At 37.6% G+C, this 27,316-nt stretch overlaps 1 protein-coding gene across 1 annotated transcript in view; it reads right to left on the bottom strand.

The window, feature by feature from the left end:
* Positions 1 to 27,316, bottom strand: part of PREX2 (phosphatidylinositol-3,4,5-trisphosphate dependent Rac exchange factor 2) — a 285,562-nt gene that overhangs the window by 218,772 nt on the left and 39,474 nt on the right. Inside the window, exon 2 of the mRNA XM_032421606.1 lies at positions 796 to 867. Coding sequence (XP_032277497.1) covers positions 796 to 867 — 72 coding nt within the window. The remainder of the gene's footprint in view (positions 1 to 795; positions 868 to 27,316) is intronic.

The following is a 27,316-nucleotide window of genomic DNA, read 5'->3' as shown; positions in this document are numbered from 1 at the left end:
GGAGTCCCCAAATGAGAGCCGAAGTATCTTCAAGTCATTTGAATAATAAGTGTCTTTTGCTTGCAACCTAAAGCACACAAACTAAAATGCTCCCATGGTAAGGAGAATTTGAAAGTTAGTATTTAATTTATGAAAAAATAGTCAGAAGGGCCTATAAAAATCCTTGGGAATTTTTTTAAGTAAAATAAAACGGCAAATCAGCACCAAAAATAAATATCAATGATAATTTATACAGTTTAAATGAATAATGATGGTAGTGCAATTAATTTTCATTTACCTCTTCCCCCTTTACAAAACTCTTCATCATTTTCCTTCCCTGCAGCCTCAAAGGAAAGGCTTATACATTTGTTTCTGAGTTGAAGATATTATGCAGACGTTTTCTGCACCATTGAACCATCCAAATCGTTTGTTCTTGGTGATCAGAGACTGGTAGTCAAATCTGTCCACATCTTGCCTTCCCAAGACGCCTCTGGCAATGCTCTCACACAGGCTCTGCCCCCACCCCCCCCCAGACGCTGAGATGCTCAGTTGTGGGTTTGTTTTTCTTCCTCTTTTCAAACTGTCCTAAGGCCTTGGCAAAAAATTGCTCCATGTCTTCTACACCATCCTCATCACCCTGTTTCTCTTCCCAAACCCTCGTTTCCCTTTTTCTCAGGGTCGCCCACTCAAGTGACTGGCGCAGAACTTATCCTGGAACAGAGGAGAAGCTGAAGAGCCTAGAGTAACATCCCACAGATGAAATTTTAGCTAAAGGGGAATGTGCGCTTGGGTTGAGGGCCAACTGCGCCTCCTCACCTTCACTGTTTCTTCTGTTACATTTTTGTCAATTTTTGATGCGGCACACTGGTTCATTCGGTGTAAGAATGCCTGCATGAAACAAAAAAAAAGATATTGTGAAGGCAACATTAGGTTAATAAAATAACAGGGTGTTGATCAGAACTAAATTTCTTATAGGAAACCAGAGTTAAAAATCCAATAACTACTGAGAATAATAGTTTTGTGGTAAAGGGTGAAACCCGGGTTCACTGTGGCTCCTCCCTGGGAATTAAATCCTTCAGAGTTTTGGGGGCAGGACCAAAAGTGATCATGTATATATGAACTAAATTTATCTACCATGATTTCAACGTTCTGTGGCAAACACTTAAGAGTCAAATGTTTCCTAAACTTCTAAATCTAATGAAAAATGGGATTTCTGATAAAAAAAAGGGGGGAGCAGAAATTCCAAAGTGACCCTTTTGGAACTGAGAGAGATTGAGGGAAGGAGATAGGGAGGAAGAGATAGAAAGAGATAGAAAGAGAAGGAAAGACAGAGAGAGAGAGAGTGACTCTTCAAGAAGGAATAAAAGGATTTCCCTTCTCTTCCTACCTACCCCCTCCCAAGTTTTAGAAAACCAGATTTTATATTTCTGGGATCAGGTCAGGGCTCCCCCCATAGCCCTATGGCAGGGCAGGCAAGTAAGTTCCTTAGTATTTCAAAGATCTGGATTCTTCTTAATAAGTCATTAACCTTGGACCCATGACCAAATAAGCTATTATTTTTGCAAAGGAAAAGAAGAGTAGAAAGAGCTATTTGTATTGGGTCTTAAAAGAGAAAGTTTGGAAGGAAAAGGAGAAGTGACTTTCCATCCAGCAAATCTGGCTTGTGTCTCCAAGACATTGTTCATTAACCACCTAGTGACCAGGTGAAATCATTGTTTCCCTTGTCTGTCTTAAGAACGTCAGGCATCCCAACCAAGTGAGGGTATGACTACACAGCCCACCAATCCCCAGGGCACACAGAGTCTCCAGGGAATCTCTGGATACTACATCAAACAAATGAAGATTAAAGTAAGAATCCCATTTTTGACATGCTGTATTTACAAAGATTTAAGAGATTAAGAAAACCCAGTATTGTTCATAATGTTCCAAAGTTATCACCTTCAAGGACATTGCTAGTAAGAGTATAAAATGGCACAGGGGCGCCTGGGTGAGTCAGTCGGTTAGGTGTCCAACTCTTACTTTCAGCTCAGGTCATGATCTCTGGGTTGTGAGATGGAGCCGCACATCAGGCTCCATGCTGAGTGTGAAGCCTACTTAAGATTCCCTCTCTCCTTCTGCCTCTGCCCCCCCCTCTAAAAAAAAGAGGGGGGTATAAAATGGCACAACATTTCTGGGAACAACTTGACAATATATCTCAAATTTTTAAATGGGCATACCCTTTAACCCAGAAATTCTTCTTCCAGGAATTTATCTTAAGAAAACTTTCAGGCAAGGGGTTACAGTACATTGATTACAAAAGCGGAAACAGTGGAAACAACCTAAATGCCCATTAATAAGGGAATCAATTTTATTATGGTACATGCAAATTACAAAATATTATGCAGAACTATAATCATAAATGGAATGTGATAAAAATTTTATAGAAATATATATAAACAGATGTCTATAAAATATTGTTTGGTGAACAAATTTACTAAGCAGCTTTCTTGATAGGTACACACATATATGTACACACATATACATATTACATACAAGTATGTATACATAAATATACTTGTGTAATGGCAGTGTGCATTCATACTATGAGAAAATACGTAGCATATATCAAAATGCAGCAATGTGACCTTAGTACACTTTCTCATGCTCAGAATTTTTGGCTGTGAGCATATTATAACTTTGGTAAAAGGAAAAACAAAACTATTTAGAAGAAAACAAATGAGCCATAGGATCTCATTCCTAGCATTAGCTTCAGCCCATCTCTATTCCCGATTCAATCAGTTCATGTTTCAGTCTATAACTACAAAGCCACATCAGTACTAATAGCCTCAACAGAATGAAATAATTCAGCTGAATTAAATAAGTTGACTAAAAAATATTGGATGTCACCTTATTTTTTTATTGGAGACATGTGACATGATTTTTGAACTATTATCTAAAGGAGGTATAATTGCTGATGAAAAGAGATTTTGAATTTTCTGACTTTGCCCATTTTAATTAGTATCAGTCTAATTTTTCATTTTAGATTTGGTTTTATTGACTATTTTCCATTCTAAAAATGCTCCGTTAGTTCTTTCCATTTAGTCTTAAAATAACATGGTGGTGTAGTCACCTAGTTTACATTTCGTGTTGACCACACAGTAAACAGGTAATCTCTCGTGCAAGCAAAGCTGAAAGTTCACCTCTACATTTATAAACCTTTTCTTCATGAACTGAACTCAGTCACATTCTGAAGCTCATAAATTAAAGTTAGGAGGCAGTACAAATGAATCAAGATATGAGTTAGAAGGGAACATACAAACTAAGAAAGTAAACTGTATCTTCATCTGACTCTTTATCTTCCTATTCTCCGTGACAACATGGAACTTTTTGTTTAACTGTATATGAAAGAAAACCTGGAACTTGTTAGCATTTCTGATCAAGCATTTATCTTCCTAAGAGCTTCATTTTATACACAGTTCAGGCAGATTTCAGATAGTTTGCCTAGAGCACAAAAATCACAGAAACTGACATTTTTGACAAAACATGTAAGTCTTCCTTCTTTAACATAAAGAAAAATAATGTGTTTTCAGAATCCTCTTTTAACAACCAGCATCTACAAAGTCCCTTCAGACTTTGTAATTGGAGCATTTAATTTTTCTCTGACCAGTCAAAGAAACATTAATACCCTAAATACAAAAATACATGAGGGATTTCATATGCTGTTTTTTTTTTTAAGATTTTATTTATTTGACAGAGAGAAAGAGAGAGAGAGAACAAGCAGGGGAGCGGGAGATGGAGAAGCAGGCTCCCCACTGAGCACGGAACCCGATGCGGGGCTCGATCCCAGGACCCTGGGACCATGACCTGAGCCGAAGGCAGTCGCTTAACTGACTGAGCCACCCAGGCGCCCCTTCATATGCTGTTTTATCTCTGCTTTCATTCATTCCCTTTGGTCCAGAATTTCATTAGAATTAGATCATTTCACTTTGATAAAAATACATTGAAAATAAGTACAGGAAAAAGCTTGTAATGCCAGTGGTTCTTAAGCTTTTTATTGTGTACAAGACTTGGAGAGTTTCTTCTAAATGCAGATTCCTCTGTCCCCAGAAGGTCTGATTCAGCAGACTGGTTAAGACCCAGAAATCTGCATTTTGGGTAAGTTCCCTAGATGATTCTGATGCACTTGGTCCAGAGACCACATATGATGAACATTCCTTTAAGTTTATTCTTCCAGAGACTAAAGAAACAGACTGTAAGGAAACAAGTGAGTCTCAATAGAGAAAATGGGTTCAGTTACTTCTTCTTGACTTTCAAACCCTATGTCAACTCCCTCTATGCACAATACCCTCTGGCTCTGTCTGCCACTTGGTGTTCCTGATATCCCACCAGAGGACCCTCCCTCCAACTATGAAAATCAAACCTGGGCTGCATAAACGGGGCATAATAATCTCTGAATGCTAGAGAGATGCAGAGACCTGTGAGCTAAGACAGACTAAGTTGCATTTGGAGGAGGTGAGGCTCCCAGGTGCCCCTGCTTGTACCTTCCAGCTTGCAGGTGTGTTAGCATGAACTCAGTTTGCCAGAATTCCCCTAACAATGATTACACAACGCATTCCTAGATGTCACTCTAGTCAAGGGCTTTTTTTTTTCCTACACAGAGAACAGAACTCTCCATCTTCTCTTCAATTTCCTCCACATTGTTTTTTTTCCTACCGTGTAAAACAGGATAATAAAATGCCATACATTAATTAAAGTTTAAGAAAGCTAAAAATGTCACAAATGTGCTACCAAGAAAGAAAAGTAAAAGAAGTAAGAAAACTCATGAAGATTTAAGAGGGAGAGGACAGCAATTCCCTTCCATGTCTGTCCGTCTGGACCACTGCTTGCTCAAATGGTAAGGCAAAGTCCATGATGAATTTTATTCCCAGAATGCACCAGTTTATTTTATCATTTTGATGTACTAATTTATCTCCTTCAACTCATATTTGTCCTCCCCACACTTTTCATCAGTCAGGCATGCACAGTAGATCACTCTCAAAAGTCACACAGATATATTCATTGCTATAACATTTTCCGATAGTTGTGGATATTCTTCTTTAATACAACACTAAAACTCAGTAAGGGGTAGTTTCTTAAAGGTTAGTCATGATTTTAATCTGAAGCCAACCATATCAGTGAACTTTCCATACTCTTGCATTAAAACCAATTGATCTATCTTGCAATTTGAAGGGATCTATTATCTATGCTTGATGCTGTAAATTTTTTTAGCAATGATTCACTGGGAGTTAAACATATCTTCAAAATAGTAACACATTTTGTTATTTAATATCAAAGAAAACCCACATCACATTAGTTAATATCAGTATCCAACTCATTAGAAAAGTCTTTAAGTATTAGGAAAACATCGAACTCATAAACATAAATTTTCCAAAACTCTAAATTCACTTGCAAACTTGAATTTATCATCATCAACAAATACTATCAGTTCTTTTCCTTGAAGTGACAGGCTTACTTCATTCTTTTTTTGAAAAAACTATCTGCCAAATACCCAAATGCCCTGAAACTGAAACCATAGTTTATCTCACAGTTGTTATTTCAAGTAAATATAATGTTCCATAGCAGCTCAATCACAAATCCTATCCCTGGAGACAACCGTAATATTTGAGTATGCCGCAGAAGTACTTAGGTATACTTCCCATTTCATCACACAGAATATGAGAAAAGCATGTGCTCAAGAGTCATGTCTTAATAAGTTTAATAATTTTTACAGTTTTAAGTGAAACTGGCATCCCCTTGCGACTCCCCCATGAGTGAGGAACGGGAAGTATATGGTGGCTCCTACTACAGTTTGGTGCTACTGCTCAGATTCACACTAAAATATTAGCAGTTTTACACACTACTGATTTTCCCCCACCGGTGCAAGCATCAACATAGTGGGGGAACAAAAAGCAAATAAAGCCTTAGTATTACCATTAAAATAGTTTTGACCTTACATATTCTCCAAAAGGATGTTATAAAACCCCAAAGACTGCAAAGCATATGTTGAAAGCCACTGTTTTAGGCATATAAAATATATCAATAAACAAAATAGTCAAGAATTTCTGCTTATATTCTAGTGGGGGGAGACAGACAATATGCAATAAACATAATAAACATAGTTGGCATATTAGAAACTAGGTGCTGGGGCGCCTGGGTGGCTCAGTCGTTCAGCGTCTGCCTTCGGCTCAGGTCATGATCTCAGGGTCCTGGGATAGAGTCCCTCATCGGGCTCCCTGCTCAGCGGGAAGCCTGCTTCTCCCTCTCCCACTCCCCCTGCTTGTGTTCCCTCTCTCGCTGTGTCTCTCTCTGTCAAATAAATAAATAAAATATTTAAAAAAAAAAATCTAGGTGCTAAAACTGAGCAATGAATTTACTATAATAATAAAAACATATCTACACACATTTGAAAAAACATATAAGAATTATTAAATTTTACCAAACATTTAAGGAATAAATTATACCAAGCCTCTACAATCTCTTTCGGAAGACAGGAGTAGAAGAAACATCTCCTAACTTGTTCTATGAGGCCAGCATCACCCTAATACCAAAACCAAAGACTTCACGAGAAAACTAAAGACCAATAAATATCTCTTATAAATATAGATGTAGAAGTTCTAAGCAAAATATTAACAAATAAAAGCCAAAAATGTATAAAAACAATCATACACCACAACCAAGGGGAATTTATCACAGGTAGGCAAAGCTGGTTCAACATTCTAAAATCAATTAATGAAATCCATCACATTACCAGTCTAAAAAGAAAAATCATATGATCTGATCAACAGATGCAGAAAAAAGCATTTGACAAATCCAACACCTACTCGTGACAAATACTCAGTAAACTAAGAATACAGGGGAATGTCCTCAACATTATAAAAAAAATCTTTAAAAAAAAAAAACCCTATGGCTAAAATCATATATATTCGTGAGAAACTAGAAGCTTTCCCCCTACAATCAGGCAAGGCAAGAATGTCTCCTGTCACCACTCCTTTTCAGCATTGTCCTGTATTTCCTAGCTAATACAATAAGACAAAAAGAGAGATAAAAGGTATATAGGTTGTAAAGGAAAAATAAAACTGTCTTGGTTCACAAATGATATGATTGTCTATGTGGAAAATCCAAAAGAATTGACAAAAAACCTCCTGGAACTTAGAAGCTATTATAGCAAGGTTGCAGGATACAAGGTTAATAATATACAAAAGTGACTCACTTTCCTCTGTATCAGCAATGAACAAACAGAACTTAAAATTAAAAACACAATACCACTTACATCTGCACCTCCAAAAATGAAATACTTAGGTATAAATCTAACAAAATATGTACAACAGGAGGAGAACCCGAAAACTCGGATAAAAAATACCAAAAAAAGATTAAATAAATGGAGAGAAATAGTCCACATTCATGGATAGGAAGACTCAATAAGGTCAATATGCTAGTTCTTCCTAACCTGATCTGTGGATTTAACACAACTCTAATAAAAATTCCAGCAAGTTCTTTTGTGGATATCAACAAAATGATTATAAGTTTATATGGAGAATAAAAGACTCAGAATAGCCACAACAATATTAAAGAATAAGAACAAAGTCAAAGGACTGACATTACCTGACTTCAAGGCTTATTACAAAGCCACATTAATCAAAACAGTGTGGATTTGGTTAAAGAACAAACAGATAAATGAAATACAACAGAGAGCCCAGAAACAGACTCACACAAATATAGTCAACTAAGCTTTGACAAAGGAGCAAAGGCAAAAGGATGGAGAAAGGATAGTCTTTCTAACAAATGGTGCTGGAACAACTGAACAGCCACGTGAAAAAACAAAACAAATAAACAAACAAACAAAAAGGAATCTAGACACAGACCTTACATCCTTCAGAAAAATTAGCTCGAAATGGATCAGACCCAAATGTAAAATGCAAAACTATAAAGAATCCTAGAATTTTCTTTTTAAAGATTTTATTTATTTATTTGACAGAAAGAGACACAGTGAGACAGGGAACACAAGCAGGAGGAGTGGGAGAAGGAGAAGCAGGCTTCCCGCAGAGCGGGGAGCCCAATGTGGGGCTCGATCCCAGGACCCTGAGATCATGACCTGAGCTGAAGGCAGACGCTTAATGACTGAGCCACCCAGGCGCCCTAAAGCTCCTAGAATTAACATAGGAGAAAATTTCTAGGTGACACTGAGAATGGTGATGACTTTTTTAGATATAACACCAAAGGCATGATCCATGAAAAAAAATTATTGATAAGCTGGACATCATTAAAATTAAAAACTTCTCCTCTGTGAATGACAAAAGAATGAGAAGACAAGCCACAAACTGGGAGAAAGTATTTCCCTAAGAAATATATGACATATATGATAAAGAACTATTGTCCAAAATGTACAAAGTACTAGTAAAACTCAACAATAAGAAAGTCAACAATGAAATTAAAAAATGGGCAGAACAGAACAGACACCTCACCAAAGAAGATATACTGATGGCAAATAAGCATATGAAAAGATGCTCAAATCTTATGTCATTAGGTAATTGCAAATTAAAACAACAATGAGATACTACACACCTATCAGAAAGGACAAAATCCAAAATACTGAGAGTGCCAAAGGCAAGGATGTGGAATAATCAGGAACTCTCATTCATTGCTGGTGGGAATGCAAAATGATACAGCCATTTAGGAAAACAGTTTGGCATATTCTTACCATAAATATTCTTACCATGCAATTCAGCGATCGTGTTCCTTAGAAGTTACCTAAATGAGTTGAAAATTTATCCATAACAAAACCTGCACCTGGATGTTCAGAGCAGCTGTATTCATAATTGACAAAAGTTGTAAGCAAACAAAATGTCCTTCAGTAAGTGAATGGATAAATACATCCAGACAATGGAATATTATTCAATCTAAAAAGAAATGAGCATGATCCAGCCCCTCCCTCCTCTCGTATTCCGTCTCATCCCAGCTTCCCCATTCTGGACCACTGCCCAACCACAACCACCTTCCTGTGCCTCCCCAACAAGACACGCCTACTTCCACCTTGGCACCTTTTCACAACCTGCTTCCTCTGCCTACACCCTCTTCATCTGGCTGCCTCCTGCTGTCACTCAGTTCTAAGCTTCAGGTCTCTCATGGCCATCCAGTCTAAGTGTTCCCTTTCCCAACCCCCATCATGCCCTACCTACCCCATTACTCTACTTTATTTACCCTATGGCACTACCTGTTCCTCCATGTCCCATTTTATGTATTCGTTTGTTTACTGTCCCCCACATTGGTGCCAGAGCTCTATGAAGGCAGAGTCTATCTGTTTTGTTCACTTGGGTTTCCCCAGTATCTCCAACAACGCCTACTTGGTAAGCGCTCAACAAACTTTAGTGCTATAAGTAAAGAATTTTTTCTTCACTAGATGGTTTTTGTTTCTAAAGACCACCAGACTGTGTAGTATTAATTCCCCTCACGTATTATCTTCCCGAATATTCATCAGCAACTTGGAATATACGATTATCATATAAACTTTTTTCTTTTTCATCACCAGATACCAGGGTTTCTCAACATTAACATTCTTGACATTTGTGCCAGAAAAATGTTGGTTGTGGGGTCTGTCCTGTACATGTAGGATGTTTAAGAGTTTCATGGCCTAAACCAGCTAGATGCTAACAGGACCTACCATCCCCAATTGCAACAACCCAAAATGCCTCTCTCCATTGCCACAAGCCCACTCTGCACCCCCACAGTGGTGCACTTGAGCACCGCTGGCATATACAATCCCAAAATACCTATAGCAGTGTTAAGGAAATTCACAAATTTGAGGCTAAAAGCTTCTCATTATCAACCTCTCTGGGCTACATTATAAAAATAAGGAATTTTTTTGTGTCTTCCTGAGCTTTAGCAATGTCCCATATTTCTCCATGTATCTTCTTATTTCAATAATTTTGTTAGATTATGAGTAAAAAGTCCAACACATTTTTATTAAAATTATAATTAGGGAGAATTTATGTTTAAATTTCTTTTCAAACTACGTAGATTTTTTAAAGCTCCCTTTGTCATGTATTTTCCACTCAACAATGAACAACAATTGTAAAATACTTCTAGTTTGCATGTCTGCTCTCCACCAGACTGTGTAACCCTACAGAAAATGTATGGGCAGCATGTTTTCATCTTTGAAACAGGTATTAGTTTGTCCCTAGACTGCCATGACAACATTCCATCCATACAAAACTCCAAAAACTGATAGATTAATAAATCATTTGTCAGTAGTTCAGTAGCACTGAAGACTCACCCTCTTGGGCATCTACCACTCAACAAACCATCAAAGGAAAATATATGCCACGCTGGGTTACTCAGATAGATGCCTAAAGAGATCACAGTGATACCAATATGTCAATATCCCCAGCAAAAACCCTTGGAATGTTGGTGTTTTTTCATGATTCAGAACCAAAAGGACTTATTATGTCATATCTGTTGAGAGCCTGTTAATATCTGCTCAATTTCCCACCAAAAGATGTTTTAGTTTTTCTCAGAACAACTATTAATTCAAAATTAACATCAACAACATCTAGGTGAAGATAATTTTTCACCATACATCCATATTTTTTAAACTTACTTGGTTGAAACTTCCCCAGGATTTGAGGATAATTAAAACATTATTTAGTGTCTTCTGTTTGACCTCAATATGCTAAAAGGCAGCATGACAGATTTATGCTCTTCAGGACTTCTCAGGGGAAAGAATTCATACTGGATCAGCATATGATCAGTACTCTAACTACATGGAAGGCACAGGATTTTAAAGATGGTTAATAGTTAGGTAGCTAGAAAGTCACCAGTGAAAATGGACAGAAGATGAAGGAGAAACCAGAACTATGCTCGATGGAATCATCAATGCATAAAATGATGATTTCATGATGCATAAAATTATTAAAAGGAAAGTAAAAATCAGAAAACTTATTAAGATGATTTCAATAACATACCATAATAAAAGCAAACTTTTCTGAAGTGTGTTGTCAATTTTTAAAGCTTTTGTTATTTTGTTACGTTTTTGTTTTTCTCTTGTGTATTTTTGCGATTTCAATTCCCACCATCTCATCCTCGACACTCAGCCCATAAAATTAGATTTATAGTAGCCATCTTTCTTGGATATTTAACTTCCATTGACTTGAGGCAATGAGTTAAGTCTAAAGCAAAGATCAAACGCAGTAGAGGTATTTTTTAACATAGCACAATTGGATTAAAACATTGTTTCAACTGCTACCATTTAAGGAAATAAGAACATTGACATAAAAATCAACAATTACAGTCCCTCTTCAAACACTAGGAGAAAAGATCAACCCAGGTTCCACATTCCTGAGTGGTAGCAACAGGCTGGCACAAAAGCACCCACATGTCCCCTTCACTTGCTACAGTCAATCACTATTCCCTGTTACCCCCATCCCAAAACTAAACATTAAGTGTTGTTTATTCCCACACTGATTGCCAAGGCCCGTTTGGGTTTTTATAAATCTTTAATACTGATCATTCCAGAGCTCTACGTTTCATTTGATTTTATTTTCAAATTTTATTTATCTTTAGTAATCTCTACACCCAACGTGGGGCTTGAACTCACCACCCTGAGGTCAAGCCACATGCTCTCCTGACTGAGCCAGCCAGGCACCCCCAGAGTTCTCAGTTTTATTTTTTTATTTTTTTATTTTTTAAAGATTTTATTTATTCGACAGAGAGACAGCAAGAGAGGGAACACAAGCAGGGGGAGTGGGAGAGGGAGAAGCAGGCTTCCCGCAGAGCAGGAAGCCTGATGTGGGGCTCGATCCCAGGACCCTGGGACCATGACCCGAGCTGAAGGCAGACGCTTAACGACTGAGCCACCCAGGCGCCCCAGAGTTCTCAGTTTTAAAATGGCATTTGGGCTTAAAGTATTGGAGTGAAAAAGTCCCCAGATGAGAAGAGAAAAAGCCTGAATGAAAAACACTAAGAAAATTGGTGCCTATTTACTTAACATCTGGTTTCCCAAGGAATTCACAATTACATGAGATGTTAATTCTAATGTAATACAATTAGTTTTCTCGAAGACAAAAAACCCTATGTTCTTTATTTTAAACTATTAAATATTTTTTTAATAAAGTGACTTTTTGGCAATAAATTTTTCTTGGCTTATATATTCCAAGTATCATTTGATTCATGATGATCTTGTGTTCCTTGTATTGTTTTGGGTGATTGATGTCTCTTTCCAGAATGGTCAGTGATACATGGAACTTTAGGAAAAAAACAACTAAATAAGGAAAATTAAGAAGCGCCCAGTGTTTATAGTCTGCTATTTTGAAACCCCTCAAAATTAATCCTCCCCAACACACCTATAAACACCTACCACACACCTAGGCAGACACAAGATGTCTCATACACAGGGAGTACAGCCAAGGCTCTGAGCCTGTTTCCTCACACATTAAATTAGGTTAAAAAATAAAAGTACCTTGGGGTGCTTGGGTGGCTCAGTCGACTGAGCCTCTGACTCTTTGTTTTAGCTCAGGTCATGATCTCAGGGTCCTGGGGTAAGCCCCACATCCAGCTCTGCACTCAGCTGGGAATCAGCTTGAGATTCCCCCTCTCCCTCTACTCCTACCCCTGCTCACGTGTGCATGCGCTCTCTCTCTCAAATAAACATTTTTTAAAAAAATAATAGTACCTATCTCACAGAGAGGTAAAGAGAATTCACAGAGGTAATTTTTGTTGGGCACTCTGCACAGTGTCAGTGCATAATCAGGACCAAAAAAATGCTAACTGGTATTTCTGTTACTATTGCTACAACCACAGCCATAGTTCTATTATATCTACTATGGTTTTAATTATTCCTAACACTACAGAGAACAGAACTAAAGGGTAAATCCCCTGCCTTCCCCTTTCTGCTCCTCTCTTAACAGTAAATCAATCCAACTAACACTAACTTCAAGATAATTCCTTGGTTTCAAAACAAATAATTCAAGGCATTTGTTACGCGGGAACCTACTGTTTATTAAAACATATGTATATTCCATATTGTCGTATTGGATCTTTTCTGCTCAAAATTTCAGGCTTGCCCTCAAGTGTGGTTCATGTCAATCTCTCTTAGTCATATTTTCTAAACATTCCAGAAATTTAAAAATTAACAAATAGAAAGAAGGTAGAAAAAAATTAATTCAAGATCAAACTGTAAGGTGTTAATAGAGACTGCAGCCCATCCATAAACCTTGAGAGGACTTGGAGCACAAGATATTAATAAAAATTGAACAATGTATGCGGAGTATGGCCACACTATGGCTTTGACTTCAATGAACTGCTACATGATCTTGGTATGGACAAAAATCACACAAGCTGATGAAGTAGAATGATAAGCCAATCTGAAAAAAAATTCTACAAAAACATCAGGTACAGAAAAGAAGACTAATATTGTTGAAGTCGCCTTAGCTCTTCTGAATGCTATCAACTCTTTACAGTACAAATAGAACCATCGAACAAAGATAATGCATTAGGCGAGGTTGCAAAACAAAAATTAAAATCTATTCCTTTATATATTACAAGTCATAATATTTGTAAAAGAGCTTAAAGTCAGATGAAAATAATGAGCCTTCCATTACATTCTGAATTAACAACAAAAAAGGATATTTCAAACATCCCAGAATTTTGGGTGTCATTTCAGATAAAAGTATGTCTCCGGCTGTCAGTTGGTGATCAATATGGGATAAAATGAATTTCCAAAGGCAGTTCATAAGCTTACATGAACATACTTGTGAAAATTTTTCTCAATAAGATGCCTGCTAAATTAACTTACTTTTAATATTGCACAAATATTTATTCAGAGATGCTAGTAGACTATTGTGTCTTTAATATAATACTTCATATTGTGCTGCTCAGGAATTTACAGTGGTATCAGATAACTTAAAAAACACAGCACAATGAAAGAAAAGGCTAAGCAGGAAGTACAAAGCACACTATATAGATAATATTCTCAAGCACAAATTTTTCTCTGGCACAGGAAACTGGTCATTTCCCAAATTTAAAGTGTAGAACAGTATTCCTGTTTAAGTCGTTATTTGAGAATTCAGTTCCCATGAAAAGGAAATGTAGCAGCGGGGGAAGAAAAAGTATTTAATGCTGGAAAACAACCCAGAGAAATGAATGAGGATACCAACACGAAGATCCGTCTCCGCCTGGCATCCAGACCTCTTTTTTTCTCACACTGTGATCTAGCTCACTGTACAATCCCGCAAGGTAGAGAAGAAAGATTTTTTAAATTTGCTTCATGATAAATGTATGCTTGAACTACTATAAAGAACCTTTTTATTTAGAAAATTATATATCTATTTTACCTTTTCTTTAAAACTGACTCCTAAAATTGTCCACTCCTATCCTTAAGACATGTAATACTTTTCTACAAACATCCTTTTGCCCCTTCTGACTTACCATATCCCCTTCTCTCCTTTTTTCATGTTTAAATATTCAACATACCAAATAAATAAATAAATAAATAAATAAATATTCGACATACCATCCACTTTTTAGCCTGTAATTTTGTTTCCTTTCCATTTTTGGTCTATTTGAACTCTATTCCTAGAAGGAACTAATGTAGAGCAATGTTAACAGTTAGTTTCGGGCTAATACAGACAATAGATCAGTGGAACCGAAGAGAGCCCAGAAAACACTTTGAGTAGGAGGGAATTCAGTATTGAAACAGGTGGTACTTTATTTTAGAGAGAGAGCCCGCTCTTGAGCCTGCACAGGGGAGAGGAGAGGGGCAGAGGGAGGAGGAGAGAGAGAATCCTCAAGCCGACTCCACACTGGCCCAGAGCCCCACACGGACCTCAATCTCACAACCCTGAACGGAAATCAAGAGTCCAAGGCTTAACCGACTGAGCCACCCAGGTGCCCCATGAAACAGGTGGTACTTTAAATCAGTGGGGAAGGAATGCATAGGTGTTGGACAATAGGCAGTCCAGTTTGCAGACTTCGTCAACATAAAAAAGAAGAATGTGAAGTGGTTTAAAGTTTGAATTCTGGAGCCAGTCTGCCTGGGTTCAAATCCCAGTTCTACCAAATGCTAGATATGAGACATCTCACCAGTAAATTTACCTCCCTGATGTAGTCTCAACATCTGTAAAATGAGAATAATATGGTATCTATTCTTATAGCCTTGATGCAGAGATTAGATAAATTAATATTCGTGAAGCAACTATTACATCAAAAACCAATATATAACTGTTAGCTATTACTACTATTTTTTCCTATTTTATTTTATATCATCAAATATACTTCCCAGATGCTATTTTCATTAAATGACAGTTCATTTAATCTCTGAAAGACCTTCAAGAAGAATCAGTCTTTTTTACAACATGTGATAATCAATGCATTAATAACAGGATTAGCATTATATATGTATAAATATGTCAAATATCTTAGTTCTGTCTTTAAGCCATTTATAATTTTTATTCATAATTTGTTTTGTAAAAATTACATTAACAATCTGCAAAAAGGCAGAAAGATTTTGCTTATGCACTCAAGAAATATGAGAAAAAATAACTGAAAATCTGGAATAACAATTATTATCAATAATCCCATTATGTTTCAAAAGCCAAGAGGAAAATAAAATAGGAAATATCATAAATACTTCTGTATACTTCATGAACCAAGTAGGAGCCAGGAAAATACTATTAATGGGTTCATTTCCATGGATATTACCTTGCAGCTCCGTCAACAGCTGAATATTCATGAAGCAAATTGGATGCAGGTAAATGAGAAAACTTCCCTTGCAGGAAAAACAGCAATTATAACAACAAAAAAATTTTATGCATTTTTCTTCTGACCTGGGTTATGTAAAATAACAAAGAAAAAGCTAATGTCTGTTCAAAACTTTACGAATTTTGTTATATAACCACAAAGATGCAACAGATTTGCTTTACTGCTGCAAAACAGCAAATACCCTCTAATACCAGTACTTTCTTGGTTTCAGAACACTTAAATCATCCTAGATCCTCAAGAAGCAGCCTTGATGGGATGTAAATGAAATTGTCCCTAGGCTGAGTGCACATAACTAACATGATTTAGGGTAATTATTTGCAGAGCTTAGAGCTTGAAAATGCAAACAATACAAAGAACAAACTGAACAGTAAACTAAAATCTAATCAGAACTACACCCAATATGTGGGGGTTTGTCTGGAAGTCCTAAGTGCCTCCAGCAAGTAGACTTCAGAAAGCAATGATATTATTCAGGGAGATGGGAGCGTGTGATGCAGTGTCATCGGTCTGAAAGTTACACCTATATATAGATGCTGCTTGAGGTGGAGTGGGAAGAAGAGGAGGTGGGAGGAAGGGAAAATGGCACCTACCAGGGAATAACTTTTATTGTCATGGCCTCTTACAAATGCAACAGGATTTAGGTTGGGGCTCCAGACCTGATAAAGAGCTGGAATAAAAATCAGAAATGAAGTAAAATCTAACTTTATAGTGCAGAGTTATACTGTAGACGTGGATTATCAGCCTGAAACTCGGGAATTGGTGTCCTTGTTCACCCCAGTTCCCTGGACAGTAAAACTAATTCCAGACCCTGCTTCCCAGGTGGAAGAGGTGATGCGGTCTGCTTATGGCTCGGTGCTTTGTGTTAAGTTTATGGTCCTGAAACACCTGCCTTCTCCCAATGTCCATTCATCACCTTGTTTCCTACTCTGCGCCTGTGTCCTCACCATGCCCTCTGCCTGGAATGCCCTCCTCCACTCCAAATTTAGTCAACTTCTACTCCTCCCTAACAGTGGTTCAGATGTCCCCGTCTGTAGGTAGCCTTGCATTAATTCTCCAGGCTGGGGTTGGTTCTGCTCTTCTGGCTTCCAGAATGCCCTGTGCACTTTCTCATGATTGCACCTCATGCACTATTTGATTTTATTAAATTTATGCACCCCCTTCCCCACTAGCTTGAACCTTCTTGAGGATAAACACAATATTTTAACTGCCTTTATGCCCAAAACAACCGGCCAGTGCTGTGCACGTAGTAAGAATTCAATATTTCATGAATGAACAATAGACTGAATGCAAGCAAGATTAAGAAATCTCTGGGTCTCAGTTTCTTCATGTGTAAAACAGGGGCCAGAAATAATATCACCTTATAGAGAAGGGAAAGAGGTAGAGGATGAGAGCAGAGAGGTAAGGGGAGGGGGGAGTGTAGGATCTTTTTGACAATTATGAGAACTTTGACTTTTACTCATAGTGAAATGGGGAAGGTTTTGAACTGTGAAGTGACAGGACTTGGCCTATGTTTTAGATGGAGTCTGGTAGCTTATTGATAAAAAATGGGATGCAAGCTCAGAAGCAGGAAGATGAGTGATGAAGCTATTGCATCTCTCATTAGGTGAAATCAATTTTGTTAATACCTCCATAATTAGAAATGTTTTTTACACATCCACACGCACACACACACATACACACATACAAACAATTTCGATTAATAAACACCAATCCCAGTAATCCCCTTTTCTATTTCTCAAAATCATTTAAAATGCCAGTTAAGGAATAGCTGCATGGCTATTTCTTCTGTTTTCTGTTTCTCTTTTTCATTTAAATATTCTCTTCTGTTCTACAGACTGAATTAAGGAAGACATCAAAAAGTATTACTAATAAATAGTGTCAACAATTGCTTTCTTATATATTACTTCATTAAATTAAGAATAAATGGGATATGGCCATACTGGGTTCTTTCTTATTCCAAAGTGATATAAATGAATGATGAACTCCCAGGGTCAGAAGTCCACACTCGTGGGAATATGGGTTCAGAAATGAGAAGCATAATACATATTTTTATATAGGGATTGTGACTTTGTTTAAGAAAAATATTAAACATTATTTTAATCAACAAGTTAATTGCCTAAATACTAAACTAAAAAATCTAAACTAAGAGTATTTTGTATAAATTGATATGGCCCTTTTCTCAGTGCCAAGAAATATAAACAATTTTGAATTCTCAGTAGGCTAAGTAAGTAAAGACAGGCATAGCTGCTTTGATGTCCATTCACTAAAGAATTAATTAATGAAAGCACATATGAATGAATGGACATGAAATAATTTACCCCTTGCCAGATGGCCAGAAAAAGAAAGGCAGGTACAGAATAACTAAGGTTACTGTCCAAACTTACTATTTCTATCACAAATACAGCAAAAATCATAGTGTCCATTTTCTTTCACTGGTTATACAAATTATCTCAATTAATGTTTCCATAAACCTCTAAGTTTGGATATAATCTTAGCTGAATTTTAACAATGGAGAAACTGAGTCTCAAAGAGGCGAAGTTAACTTCTCCAAGGTCAAGCAGCCAGAATATGAGGGAGCCTGGATTAAATCCCTGCTTGACTCAGCACCAACTCTCCCAGGGCTCACTAGATTATGGGACCCACAATCCCCCACAGGTAAATTAAAATAGTCATGTCAGGAGACCTCATGTGGAGGCTGAAACAGAAACCAAATTATGTTCAGTTTATAAATTTGATTTCCAAAGTTCCTAGCCCTGCTTTGGAAAAGGATGTCACTCCCTCATATCTTTGAGCACAGAAATCAAATAGGTCTCTTCTGTTTAAGGCTACTTGATTTTGATTGTATGGACTTTTTCCCGAAATGAGTAAAAAGCACAGAATTTGAGTAACCTCTTATATCTGTAACAGAATATTGCTTACAGAAGAAAATGCTCTGAAAATCCTGTCCTCTTATCCTAAATATAGCATGTAAGTTAAGACCACATTAAAGAGCACAATACAAATGAGTACCTACTTTCAGCTAACGAATTCCAACAATTACCAGGGGCAGACCAAAGTCTGCCTGGTTAGCATACTACTCACTAGTTTCACCTAGAAAATGTAGGAAATGGGCACCCGTGTGAAAGCCTTTTCACCATCTGAGGAATTTAGATACTTAAAAGGGTTACCCTGTTTTCATCCAAAATTATTGTATTACTACTACAGAGAGGAATACAGGAGCTTATAAGGGTTTAGGAGATAGGATACATCCCAAACCCTGAAACAGTCTTCAGAAATCTTTTAAAAACAATGTACTAATGAATTCAAAGTAGCATAAAAATCTCCTTTGAAGCTGACCAATGGAGTTAATAATGATAATAATTATCCTAAGCATTCATTCTCCAGAAAGCTAACTGTTCCTTTCATGATGTTAAATGTGAGTTTTACCCCCACAGAAACACCATTAATTAAAGAAATTAATAGGCAAGCTAGAGACTGGGAAAAAAATATCTGTAATACATATGTCTGACAAAGGACCCTTATGTAGAACATACAAATACTTACAAATCAATAATAAAAAAAAAGAAATACTATACAATTTTCTAATGGGTAAACATTTGAACAGAAAGAAGATACAGAAATGTCAATAAACATTTGAAAGAGCACCTTAGATCATTAGTAATCAGGAACAATCAAATTAAAATGAGAATAAGATACACTAATACCATGAACTAAAATTATAAAGACTAAAAATACCAAGTGTTGGGGAGAATGTGGTTTTATCTGGGACTACGAAAGACACTCTAAAAATAAGTTAAAGTGCCAATCCTCAATTATCTTCAAGCTAGCAATTTACATCATAGCCTGTCTGTGATACATATTAGTGAAGATAAAAAAAATTAAAACCAATAATAAAAGGGTTTATTAAGAAAATGTTATGCGTTATACTAATTATAAGGAATCTAAGCATGAAAAGCCAAGTAAATTCTATCCAGTAGCTTTACGATAACTCTAAAACGTATACTTCCATTATCTGTAAAACTTTATTATGGATCATTATGTATGGAGGGCAGACAATATAGAGAGTACACCAAGTAATTCGTCTAAAAGGAGAGGAGAAACCTATGGGCAGGGGGGAAGGGAAGAAAAGAGGAAAGAAAAGAAAAAAGATAAAAGGAAACAGAATTCTTCCCCTCGAAATGCTTAAAATTTAGTTTTAGGCTAGAATTATACACCTATCGAATTATATTTAAATTGTATAGGTCTCCTTAGCATAAACTGTCTTCTAGGGTCTAACCCCTGTGTCCTATCCAGGCACAGCTCCTCCTTTTAACGTGTCCTGGGTTTTGTACTGCCTGACACATGGCACGAGCTCCATAAATGTGTGTTAACTCATTCATTACCTGGACTTCATGGTGAGCGGTTCTCCTGAATGCTGAGTCAGCAAAGGTGGCTAGTGACGCAAGTCTCAAAGGCCAGGATTAAATCTGTCTCCCTGATTCTCTCATAGAATCTAGCCCAGAATCTCACACATAATAGATGCGTAACAAAGACATGTTAAACTCATTGGGTATAACTATTTCATTTTGAATTCAAATTTTCCAACAACTGCTTAGTATACGATTTTATGTAAATAACTCATAATCATCTGTATTATTTTCTCCAAGTACAGGAAGATACTGTATTCAAGACTTAAGAGAAACAATTAGTTGACATCAAAAGGCGGTAATGGGTGAAAGAATCTCCTCCCTTCTCTACCAGAAAACTTGGAATAATGCATTCAGTAACCATATTAAGGCAACTCCAACTGATTTTTGTTCTAGTATCTATTCCAGTGTGAAATATCTGTCAAATGCAAACAAGAGGATTCCTGGGCTGCGCTTATGCAGGTTTTCTCCTCCACCTGCTTGATGACCATTGCCACATGTTTTTGAGACAGTAAGTGTGTTCTATAGCCTTGGAACAGAAGAAAGCATGATCTGGCTTGCATTAGACATATGCTTTAACCAGTGGAATCACCCAGGACCAGATGATAGTAGATGAGCAATAATCAGTTTAAAAATTATATAAAATTGCTACACATCATTCCTACAGAACTTAATTTAGCTTTTTAAATATTATATCTCAGCCATTTATCATCTTAAAGTCATACTCTAATTCCAATCATTTCCTCCTTCAATCACCAGTGTCATTGATAACGGCATCCACCACTCTATATAAATTCAATCCATCCTTCAGGGCCTAGATCAAAGCCCACTTTCTTCATGATTTCCTCCAATCCTTTGGCCCATATATTTTTTTCTTAATTAGATCACCAATAGAATTTACTGGATAAAATGCTCAATAAGTAGCTACTGAACTGAAGTAGTAATCTAAATTTGCAAGCAGTAGTTGTTGGACATAGTATTCTTTCTAAGAAACTAGAACTATAAATACAAATTGAACATTTCATCTTCAATCATATGATTACAAATGGATGTTATCTGGAAAAAAAAACACAGTCCAAAAAAATATGCTGTCCGGTCAGAGAGTAGAGTTGAAGCATGGCATTAATTTGAGAACCTACCTGTATTTAAAAGAAACAGAATTCTTAAACAATAGACCACCTCTCTCTAAATACTTATAAATCTAGAACAAATTTTAATAATTATTTCCTCATCATTAAAAGAAAAAAACAGAACATTTTGAAATCCTCTTATAAACTCAAGCCAAGGATAATTTCAAGCGGTTCAAGTTCTGAAATAAGAAAACCATAATCTTTAAAACTTATTTTTTAAAATAAACAGTGCAATTTTTTCATTACTTTAGGTTTTCCAATAGAAATGTGTTCATCTAAAGTTTTTCCTTAAGAATAACTAATTACATTGCCCCTGTTTTTCTAAGGTACCCGTTATGACCCCCTACATCCTCTGAAAGAACTCAGTTTGGTTCCTCTAACAAGAAGACAGTTCCTATTATGTTCAGATGAATAACCCAAACTAATGGAATCCGAACCGTTGCTATAGAGGCTACGAAAAATAAGCTTTTGACTGTTTCTAAATCAAAGGGCTATCATTCAGGTCCCATGGTTGTACTGCCGTTAATAATGACGTTTCTTGCAAAACACGGCACTGTTTTAAGAATGTCTAAACTATTATGCTATATTAGAACATTAAGGAAGAAATCTGTGTCTTAAAAAATTGCTTATAATTAATGTTCCTTAATCTTAGATGTTATTTAAAAAGGCTTAATATCTGATCAAATCAGATTTGAAGCAATGTTCCTTAAATTATAAAACACTCTATTTTTCCAAGTTCTTAAATACTTCTCAGCTTATATGTTTGTTGAATGAATAAATACTAAGAAAATGTTCATCATACTTCTCATGTGAGACTAATTAATGCACATGCACAAAAATGAGAAATTTACACATGAAAATAGAGCAAAACCAGGATATTAAGTTGGTTGGTGGGCAGGTTGTATCTTAACACCTGTGTTTATGATATCATGATATTCTCATCTGTGCTGAACCACAGACCACAGAGTTAACAAAAAAAAAAAACTGGACAGATGTCCTTGATATGACCTTCAGATCAATATGACATTCCTGCACCTGCAGCTTAGTTTAGCGTCACAAAGACCAGTCTATACCAGTTCCAGAAGAGTAACACAAAGAGCTTGTGTAGATCAATGTAGGTCCTGTCTGTGGAAAGACCAGTCCCTACCCAAAAGAATCTACATGCTTTCTTTTCAAAAAGCTTAATGCATTGCTTGTACTATCTTTTCAGTATCTCTGTCCTTGACCAGGGCTTTCCTTAGCGAGAAAGAAAAACAGTGAAGACAGTATAATTTGTAATAGAGGTTTGCTATGTTTAAAAGTTGAGAAAGATTCATATTAAAAATTCCAGATTTTCTAGAGTACCTCTTAAAAAATCAGACGTCCTGACTATACTCGGGGCCACACACCTGCCTGGCAGCAATTGGCTAGAGCTGAGTGGTGCTGCCCTCCTTGGGCTCCCCGGTCCTCACCTCTCCCTAGTGTCTACCCCTGAGCAGCTTTGGCCATTTTTGTTCCCTGCCTTACCCCATGAGCATTTTATCTGAACCCTTTGGTATGAAGGTTTAAGCATGTGAACTCTGCAGTTAGACTACCTGGATTTAAATCCTAACACTTACTAGTTGTATGACCTTGGGCATATTACTTTCTTCCCTCTTTCTGCTCTTTTGTTTTCTCCTTGTAAAGTCATAATAACTTTAACTACTTTGTAGAGTTGTTGGGGAAATTAAATATAATTTGGACATCAAGTACATGGCCCATAGTGAATCCATAAATGTACTTATTGTTAAGAAAAACACAGACACACACAAGTAGGGCTAGATTAAACTCCCTCTATTCCACTGCATTAGGTGTATGGAGCTATCGCCTCTGGGAGGCTTTCAGCCTTAGGCCAAGGGAGCCCGGCCCACAGCCCTGGTAGCATGATCTGGGTAGGCTGCTGGGGACCTTGAATGAGGAGGATTCAGTGCTGAAACTCAGTGCATTGTATCAGTTATGGCTGGCATTCTCCTTGAAGGCCCATGACGGTTTTTATACCTAGCTACACATTACAGCCACCTGGGGAGAGTTTAAAAACAAAAGAAAACAATGCCCAAGCCCTACACCAAACCAAGCAAGTCAAATCTATTGGAGTGGATCTAGATATATCTTTAAAGCTCCCTAGGTGACTCTAATGTACAGGCAGGCTTGAGAACCACTGTCCCGTGGCACAGATAGCACCAGCCCTCCCCAGCCACTGGCAGGACTCTTGAAAGATCCACGACAGAGGTTCACATTTTTAAAAATGAACAGCTGGGCGCCTGGGTGGCTCAGTTGGTTAAGCCACTGCCTTCGGCTCAGGTCATGATCCTGGAGTCCCGGGATCGAGTCCCGCATCGGGCTCCCTGCTCGGCGGGGAGTCTGCTTCTCCCTCTGACCCTCCCCCTTCTCATGCTCTCTCTCTCTATCTCATTCTCTCTCTCAAATAAATAAATAAAATCTTTAAAAAAAAAAAAATGAACAGCTTAGGAAGCATTAAAATCCAGAAATTATTGATTCATCTGGCAGAAAATATTCATTTTGTAAACATGTCTGCATTTTGGATTAAGCTGAGTTACATTTTTTTTTTAAATATGGAGATCATTGTTTACAAATGTGATATTTCTTAAAGTGTATCCCCACACAAGTGATTTTAAATGCCTGTTTAAGTGCATTCCACAGCCTGAGGGACAATAATTTTGAATCTTCAGAAGGTGACTGAATTTAGCAGTACCACATTAAATAATTAAAGATTGACAGATAAAGCTATTTTTACTTAATAGTGAGACAACTTTAAATTGCTCTGATGAAGTCATAGCTTTCTACTTAAAAATGGCAAAATCATCAATAGTTTTGCAGGAAATATAGAGCAACATTATTAAAACGTTGCTAATATACATGTGAGTTCTATGCTAATTTGGCTAAACAGTTCAAATGCTTGTCAAACTACATTTTATAGAAAATAAAATATCAGTATTATTCTTTAGTAGTCTATATTTAATAAGATCTGGAAATTTTTAATTATTAGACTATCTAAGATATAGATGTTTTTAAAACACACTTAAAGATCATTCTTAGGCAAAACTTAGGTGGAGGGATAACTCATTTTGGAAAAATCTATTTGGAGGAAATCTAATATTCTTTGCAGTCACTAAATTAGAATGCCACGTGTATTTAAATGTAAATTTAGACGTGCCCCACTTATTTTAGTATGAATCTTTTAAATCAAATATTAGCACTTTTTAAATTTCTTTTTCCATATCCGTATCTCATTTACTAATTTTCCTCTCCTTTCCCCCAAATAAGGTCACCAACCCAGATGGCTATAGGACAGGGAAATCACACAAAACAGCAAAGTGGTGGCAGGCAGTCAGGTCCCCAGGCAGGCGCCACAGAACAGCAGCCCGGAAATCTCGTCCATGCACATGATGTTTGTTCCGCATTTTTAAAATTTGGAAAACCCAGATAAAAATCCAGAATTACAGCTTATTCTGGAAAAGCAGGAGCTCCTGGAACATTGGGGTCACACTCCTTAGCAATAGTTGGCTGGACATGAGTATCGCTGCCCCTTTGGATGGGGCACAGGCTACCTCCACCTGGCCAGTTATCACTACCTGCTTGTTATGTATACATAGCCTGCCTACCTTCCGGAAGCTTCTGAGTTTCCAACTTTCTCACAAAAGGATAAACTAATCAAGTAAGAGACCCCTAACTCAGGCCAAAGACTCCACAACTAAGGTGGGGGCCCAGAAGACGAAAAGCGAGTGGCGGGCAACAACCCTGGGAAACAAAGAAGACAGGCAAAATCTCATATATATATTTTGGGCACTCAGGAGATGGCGTGGTTCAACGGAAAGAGAAGAGTCGGGAACACCTGTGCTTGAATCATGGGCTCTACCACTATCACTGGCAGGACCTTGGGTGGTAGCTTGCTCTCCGTGGACAATGGGGCTATCAATCTCTCTCTGAAGAGGACAGTGGTGAAGACTCACTAGGGTGATGAGTGCACTGTGTCACGCACATGACAGGGCTTAGGAGACTTAGGGAGTGGTAGGGGAAAGAACATGGGACTTTTGGTAGAGAAATATGGCTTCAAATCCCAGTTGCACTCCATCATCTCCATGAGCTTCAGTTTCTTCCTTGGAAGCAACATTCCCGAAGTAATGACAGAAGGGTTGCCAGGAGAATGTTTGCTATGGAGTGCATTCACTCTCACCAAACCTCTATCATCATTAATCCTACTGCTCTGACTCTAGTCCTAGTTCCACTCCAGGGGGAGGTTGGGGAGAGCTGGCTAGAACTGAGGGAAGGCAGATGCTAGGTGGCTGTGGACTCTATAACATTTTAGAAATTAAAGGAATGGGAAGAGAGACAATCCAAAACCATATGACTAGAAGGCAGAAGTGTTCAAATATTTTCCGTGGTATCAGGATGAGGCATCCATGATGTGAGGAGGCAAAACATGAACGGGAAGATGGGGGTTGGTCATTCAAATTGAAAAAGTATCTTTGAGTACCTGCTATTCTGCCTTATGGGGACAGCAAAGACCCTGGGTGTATGTATGTACATGGGAGTATTCACATATATACACAAGCACACACACACACACACACACACACAGTTTCTCGTCCTCCAAAATTCCCAATGAGGAAGACAGACACATTCACAAATACCTAATATGAGGCTTGCCTTAGTAAGTAACAGTCTAGAAAGAAGGATTATCAGAGTTATAGGGTAGGGAGAAATCAAATGCTGGTGGGGGGATCCTGGACAGATACTTAGAAAAGGTGGAGTTTGAGCATCACAGACCGAGAAGGGTTTCCAAAAGGAGGAAGAAATGGGGTATCGGGCATTTCTCGCAAAGGGAACTATCTCAGGCCAGACCCAGAGGCAGAAGCTACCAGATCTATTTGGGGATAGTCAGTCCAGTGCATGAGATGGGGGCTTAGGGAAACAAGGCAGGAGATGAACCTGAAATGTACCTGGAGAGGAACTGTCAGTCTGTGACTTCATTCTGGACACATTCAGTAACTGAATCTTTGTTCCCAATGCACACAGCTTGCCCCAGAGAGAGAGAATCCCAGAATCCCTGCAGAAGTACACTGGGTTGGAAAGAAATAATAAATATCCTAAAGGTGCCAAGCCAGTACAAAGAAAAAGAATCGGGCTTTAAGATGCCGATAGTGGCTCTGAATTGATCTATTTAGCATTTCTAGCCAACTTCTTGCTAGCTTAACTTCCAGGGAATGTTGACCAGCTTTATATAGTTCTGGAAAGATGAAGATATTGATAATAAAACAAGAGCAAACATAAACATATCAGAAATGACTTTGGTTTCAGTGAATTCTAAACTCTGACACATTATCTCTATTCCCCTGACCAGAGCTGGAAAGGTCACAGGGTCACTTGAAGTTCCCAACCTTGCTGTTCTTCTCGGCCCCCAGGTTGCTGGCACCGTGTCCTACAACTTCATAAGGTGCCAGGAATACATGATACAAAGTCAAACCTCTGCCTTTAGAAGGTTACAGAAGGACAGAAGTGATATAAATGGAAGTCAATGACTTAAACCCAGTGAGATAAATCAATGCTCCATGAAGTGTTACAGAGAGTTCAGAGACCAATCCAACTCTTGCATCTACATGCCTCCTGCATGCTCAGGCAGCATGGTGTACTGGCAAAGAGCGGAAGCTCGATCGTAAGACTTGGTTCAAATCCCAGCTGGGCCACTTACTAACTAGGTGACTCTGGGCAATTGCTTAATCTCTCTGTGCCTCAATGTCCCAACCCTAAGAAAGGGAGAATAAGAGTGCCTACCTCATGGGATTACTGTGAGAATTAAAAGAATTTACATACACGGTGCACTTTAATCCTATGCCTTGCACACTAAATTATTTTCATTAGTATAACCTGATTAGCCCAAAAGAGATCCTAGAAAAATATGTTAATCTTTTCTGCATTTCTCCCATCTCCAGCCAAAAGAAGCATTATGAAAATGAACTTTTCTCTCAATACGCATTTGCCAACCAAGTGAAATTAACC

Source organism: Phoca vitulina, unplaced genomic scaffold, assembly GCF_004348235.1.
Source record: "Phoca vitulina isolate PV1807 unplaced genomic scaffold, GSC_HSeal_1.0 scaffold25, whole genome shotgun sequence".
Taxonomy (NCBI): Eukaryota; Metazoa; Chordata; class Mammalia; order Carnivora; family Phocidae; genus Phoca; species Phoca vitulina.
The sequence above is the reverse complement of the archived record's forward strand: the minus strand, read 5'-3'. Positions and strand labels throughout refer to the sequence as shown.